At 34.3% G+C, this 6,146-nt stretch overlaps 1 protein-coding gene across 7 annotated transcripts; it reads left to right on the top strand.

Moving 5' to 3' along the window:
• Positions 1-872: 872 nt before the first annotated feature.
• Positions 873-4,541, top strand: LOC122052113. 7 transcript variants are annotated; one of them, XM_042613526.1, is made up of 5 exons: positions 873-1,383; positions 1,457-1,518; positions 1,724-1,813; positions 3,250-4,191; positions 4,264-4,541. In XM_042613526.1, exons 1-4 carry the CDS (start codon positions 1,332-1,334, stop codon positions 3,355-3,357), a joined length of 312 nt encoding a protein of 103 aa, XP_042469460.1. In that variant the 5' UTR covers positions 873-1,331; the 3' UTR covers positions 3,358-4,191; positions 4,264-4,541. The 7 variants fall into 7 exon arrangements, 6 of the variants coding, with proteins under 6 accessions (XP_042469460.1, XP_042469463.1, XP_042469462.1 ...); XM_042613529.1 differs by having other exon boundaries at positions 3,250-4,181; XM_042613528.1 differs by having other exon boundaries at positions 3,250-4,178.
• Positions 4,542-6,146: the final 1,605 nt, after the last annotated feature.

A 6,146-nucleotide genomic window follows, 5' to 3' on the forward strand; every position in this document is an offset into this window, starting at 1 on the left:
CGGCTGACAGCCGGCAGCCGACTGGCGTCGATCTGCTGCGTCGAGTGGTGGTGAGAAGAGGTGAAGAGGAGAAGAGGAAGAGAGTCGGCGTTACCCTCTGTTTGGGAGGAGGTGAGGAAAGGGGAGGGAAGGGGAAACATGGGTAAAAAGAATTAGGGAAAATGATATTATAATAAATGTCATATAATCGGCTAGTTAAAGTATTATTTAATTAGGTTAAATTCACAGGTGATAATATATTATATAAGTTAGATTTTAGGTTTTACATATTGTAGGATAAGAACACTAATTTTACACTTAGTAGGATAATAACATTTTATTTATGGTAACTACATTTGCTTTATTAATTAAATATCTTATTTTTTAAATATCTTAAATTTTATAATTATATCCCATAAATTAAATATTGACATAACCACCTATTAAATATCCCAAATTTCATTTAAATATAAAGTTTTTTATTTTTTTATTTTTTAAAAACAGATATACGTTCAAATCCCTCCACCTCTGTTTTTGCGAAATACCTCTACACGAGCGAAGTGTAAAAGCTACGGAGAAGCAGCAGATCCACTACAAGAAAATCCTAAGTCAACAACATTCAAATGACAACGGTTTTATACCCAATCGTTGCTTTTTTGCCTTTTAACAACGGTTTTAACAAAAACCGTTGTATTTTAACAATTTTTTTGGCCCATGACAACGGTTTTTAAAAATCGTTGTCTATTTATGCTTTTTTTTTGCTACGACAACGATTTTTTAAAACTGTTGTCTATGTGCGTTTTTTTTGGGGTTACGACAACAGTTTTTTAACCCGTTGTCTATTAAGTATTGTTGAATACCATTATTTTTTCCCTCACCGTTTTTTTCTCTTCGCCATTTTTTACCGCCGAGTTTTTCTTTCCCTCTCCCCGAAATTTTTTGTCGTCGCGTCTCCCTTCTCCTTTGCCTTCTCAAACCCTAAGCATTTGCATCCACGATCTCTTCATATTTTTCTTTCTGTATCTCTTCACGCTGTCAAACCCGCTCTATGCCGACGATCCCCTCTTCGCGAAATCCTCTCAGCCTAACTGCTCCTCTGAGCTCCTTTCTGCATAACCCTTTTAAGTTGCTTCCTTCTTTCGCTGAACATCTCCGCCGAACCACCCACCTTCATTCCCTCTTCATAGCAGGCTGACCTAGTGCTCTTCGATACCTCTTCGTAGCAGTCTGACTAGGAGAGGGAATAAACAACCCCTTCTACAGTCATGCTCACCTTCTCAAATCCAAGCAAGCAGCCCCTTCTCTTAGCTTATCAAATCATTGAAAGTCATGGAAGAATAGGATGCTAATCTATGGTTTTGGTATTGCAAATGCAAGTGGATGTGTCTATCCTGCAACTTCTAGGTAACCATTTTTTTGTGAGAAAATCTTATAGAGTTTTAAATTTTATACCTTTAGATTGTCATGTTGATTCAAGATGTTCATAACTACTGTGGTAAAAGGGCATATGAAGATGTTGATGAAACTCAAGATGATGAGGTGTGCATTGGATTACTCTTTTCCAGTTAGATAAAGTTTTTATATAAAGTGCATTTTTTTTCTCAATAAGAGTCTTAGCCGGTCAAGAGTGTAAGCATTGTTGCTTGAGATAAATTTCTGTATCTCTTTATGATGTAGGTATTATATTAAGTTATACTACAAACAACCTAATTTCTTCTGTGCTCTATCTTTCCTTTGGATGTAGATTGATGAAGAGGAATTCAAGGAGGAGCAAAATTCTGTTACATGTCTTATTCACATGTTGTATAATGATGACTTAGAGGAAATGTTGAAGGTAGATCTAGTGAAGTTATGCATTCCGACAACTGTATTCTGTTTATTGACAATCTCTTGGTTGTTTGAACTACTACAGTTTTTGTTTCTTTCATTTTTATTTTTGAGAATTCTGTATCATCCTTCCTTTCTTTGTGTGAAAGGGAAAAATATTTTAGAGGACCAGACAATATTCTAAATCTAGAGAAATTAAAGGTCCACCATATAAATATACTCAGTGCCATTTAGATGGAGTTCCAGGAAACCTTGTATGCCTCTGCACATTCTGGAGTTTCAAAAAATCATTTTTTACTGAACTCCATTTCCATTTTGTATATATAGCCTACATAATTGACCAATTTCACTTATTGGACAATTATTAGATGTCGTACTGGACAATTTCACTTATTGTGAAAAGAAAGGAATATGTAGCAGGAGGGTAAGTAAAAGATATGGTAGACATAATCATGATAGCACGGACTAATGAACTTTATATTGGGCATGCTTGCTTAGGGTTCAGAAAGTTGGCTAGTAGTTCCATACCAAACTATATTATGTAGATCTACTCGTGTAGTTCCATACCAGTCTGGACCTGCATTTTTATACTACCTAAACTTGAGCCTGATATGTATTTGCTGTCTGAATTTGTTTAAATCTGTCTCAGGTTCTTATTTCTTTTACCTAAATCCTATAAAAATATGATAAATAGTTTCTAAACCTTCTGATTATAGACATAAATGTATATTAGGTTAGCTGCAAATTTCAAACATGAACTTGATCTAAATCTGATTTGTTTATACAATGTCACTATCTAAACCTGACCCAAACTCAAGTCTAAATATTTATTAAGCTGTGCATTTCTATGAGGAATGAGACCATAATTGATCGGATAAGTAATCGATTGTTGAAGCACGCTGATTGGAAGTCTAAAAAGGGCAACATAAAGACAAGTGATGCTTTAAAAAGCACATGCAGGCGGAATACAGTCAACCCATTGCCTAGTGCTAAGTGATATGTTTAGGAATTTGCAGAAGTATTTGTGGTTTGTGGTCGATATTAAATATTAAAAGTAGTTAGGACTTTTTCATAACTAAGAAGATAAGTTAAAAAAGACTGCACACAGATGAGTCGAGGCAGTAGTTAGCTCTTGTTTGAAGGTGTGTTTTCTTAACGTTTAGTAATTTGCTAATATTTCAATAACAATGGGCATTATGCAGACCTAGTCAATTAGTGCATCTAGACTGATTTATAGTACCAGGTTAATGAATTTTATTGTGTTCAAAACAGTCTAACCTTTGTTTGCAATTTATTTCTTAGAATATGAAATTGTTAACTTTAGGAATGACTGACATACTAAACCAGTTTTTGAAAATTAAGCAATATTCAAATGTGTTTTGAATTGTTAATTGATAGTATAGTGTCTTCGTCTCTTCTAAAGCTATTTTGATATGGTTGCAGATACAACGTAGCAATCAAATGCGCAACTATTACTCCAAGTTAAGAAAGCTGCATGGAGCTGATGCATTGTGGATTACAATAGAATCTGTGATCATTAAATTTGAATAATTTTGATTATTTAAAGATGAAGCTCGGGTTAAGATGCATAAACCATTCCCGTTTTTCTCATAAAATTAGTTTGTAGGTCCAATTCTGGCTGATGACTCATGATCTGGTCCTAACATATATTCTCCTAGGAAATATCATGATTATTAAAACTTTAGTGAGTATGACATCTAGGTAGAACATCTTTTTTATTATTATTATTATTCTTATTCTGAAATGCAGGAAGTGATTTCCAACATCTTAAGATTTTGAAATATTCAACCATATATATCATTTGCTGGTAAACACATTACTGTAAGACTAATATTTTTGTGACGATTATCAGTTATATTTGTAGTGAATATACATTGAGATAGTAGTGATTATCAGTTTAAAAAGTCTTATTCTAGACTGCACAAAGTGATTAACAGTTTAGATGGTTTAATAACTTAGTTTGTTCTTGCTTTTTTATAGAAATAAAGTAATGTTGAAACTGGTTTTGTATACTACTTTGTGGTTTTCATGCAAACTGCACATCCGTAAGATTTGAGATCTTACTTGAGTGTTGAATTTTTGCACATATATATGATATGTTAGCGTGTGAAGCAGCGATGGATCATTAATATTATGTAAACAAAAGGTACATGACTTCCTCTATGAATCCTTCTTTTGTTGCTGCTGTTAGCTATTCTAGCTGCTTGTTATGACTGTAACTATATTTTTTTTAGAGTAAAATGGAGAAAGCATGGTTTGCAAGTCTATGAAATTCCACATTCGATGATGAGTATATAAAAAAGGGATCAGAGAAAGCATGGTTATGGTCTACTTCTGTATAAACTTAACATGTTGTAAAAACATGTGTGTATTTATAATTCTTTCAGAACAAGTTTTTTCATACGTATAATAGTGTATTTCTTTTGATATCTACAGGTTGTTGATCTCTTGGTGCCTTAACAAAGGGTGGAAAGATTGGACTTTTTGATGGAGCTAGTGTGGGGAAGACAGGATTTATTATGGAACTGATGATCAATAATATTGGAAAAGGTTGGTATAAAAGAATCAGCAAGTGAGAAAAAGTAATTCAATGAAATCCTACAAGTTGAAGATTGTGATGGGACTTGGGTTGATAATAATTAAGTGCAATCCTACATGACATGAACCACCATCACAAGTTTTTAGTCTGTTGGCTATTGTTCATTAGTTGTAAATGGAGCTTATTTGTTTATTTGTATTGAGATAAATTGTATTTGAATATTAGACATGTTTATTCTTTTGTGATTGTAATTCTTGTATAAGTAACATTTTGAATGACATAGATATGGGAAATATTCTTTCTTTTGTGATTATGATTCTTTATTATATATTTATATTGAAATATGATATATTAGTATTAAAAGATAATAATTTAAAAAACAACGGTTTAAAACCGTTATTGTTGTTTATCACCCACAAAGATAACGGTTAAAAATTGTTGTCGTAGCCTCAAAAACGGATGTAACAGGTAAAAAATGTTCTAAACAACAACGGTTTTAAACCGTTGTCTTTTCATTCAAAGACAACGGTTTAAAACCGTTGCAAAACTGTTGTCTATTCATTCAAAGACAACAGTTTAAAACCGTTATCGTAGCCTCCACTTTTAACAACACTGTCAATTACAACGGTTTTAAAGGGCATACGACAACGATTTTTAACCGTTGTCTTTTTAATGTTTTTGTTGTAGTGGGAACTGGCGTTCTAGGGTTCCTACTTTGAATATCTTCTGCTGAAATGGTTTGGACTTCAGATTCCGGCAAGCGCCGAGCTAATCCCACCCCACACTCGGCTCCGCCTCCTCCGGCAATGAAGTTGGAAATGGAGGAACCCTTGGACGAGAAGCGCGTACGTCTTCACAAGAGGGCCAGGGATGCGAGCACTTCGTGTGAGCAGGTAGATCCCTCACCTTCTCTTCTCATTAAGTTTATCTCATTGAGCCCCAGGAAGAGTCCGTCTCTAGCTGATATGATTTAGATGATGCTTTCTCAAGCAAAGGCAGGTAAAACTTTATGCTTCACTAGCTCAAAGGGCTCGAAAGTTGGTGAACAATCAGGCTTCTCACCTTCTTCGAGCTCACTGAGCAAGATCAAAACTTCGAATTTTCTTGCATCATTATTGAAGATTGGGACATGGGAGGTGAGGATTTTATAAGGAAACATTTGGTGGATTACGTAAATGATACATCTCTCCTCCCTGTTATTATTTTTATGTTCTTGTGGAAGTTTTTGTTTATGCATTATTCTGGTATTCTATTCTTGTATTTGCAATCTATTCAATCTTTCTGTTTTACGTAGAATTTTTCTTATTCTTTTCCTTCTATTTGTATTTGTAACTTTCTGTGATACGGTCCACCAAAAAGGAAATGATGAACAGTTTTACTTGCCTTTATTGCTGAGTTTCACTTATAATTATCAACGAAGGATCTGCCATTGGAACATAGTTTTTTTCCGGTCACTATCTTTTCTCCTTGAAGGTGGATTTCATGAATTCTTTATGGGTGATCTAGTGCATTCTAATTCTCATATGCTTTTCTCAAGTAATCCTTTACCAGATTGGTTAAGTTTGTGGAGAAGTTCACTATGTTTTATTGGCAAACAGTGTGTGTTTAGATATGAAGGTGATTTAGTGGCAAAATGTTACTTCGCCAAACATAAACTTGTATGGGAAGTTCTCGAAGGTGGCTTGAAGAGCAAGATTAAGTTTCACTGGTCCAACATTACTGCAACTAAGGCAGTATTTTTTTGAAGGTGGCCATGGGACTTTGGATATTGTGGTAGGAT

The sequence above is a fragment of the Zingiber officinale genome, chromosome 3A, assembly GCF_018446385.1.
Source record: "Zingiber officinale cultivar Zhangliang chromosome 3A, Zo_v1.1, whole genome shotgun sequence".
Lineage (NCBI taxonomy): Eukaryota > Viridiplantae > Streptophyta > Magnoliopsida > Zingiberales > Zingiberaceae > Zingiber > Zingiber officinale.

Bases quoted from the DNA above. Each gene is read 5' to 3' on its own strand.
- LOC122052113 (XM_042613526.1), top strand. From the start codon at position 1,332: ATGGTTTTGGTATTGCAAATGCAAGTGGATGTGTCTATCCTGCAACTT. The intron at 1,384-1,456 runs GTAACCATTTTT...TGTTGATTCAAG, and splicing joins GTCTATCCTGCAACTTCTAG to ATGTTCATAACTACTGTGGT. The intron at 1,814-3,249 runs GTAGATCTAGTG...ATATGGTTGCAG, and splicing joins ACTTAGAGGAAATGTTGAAG to ATACAACGTAGCAATCAAAT.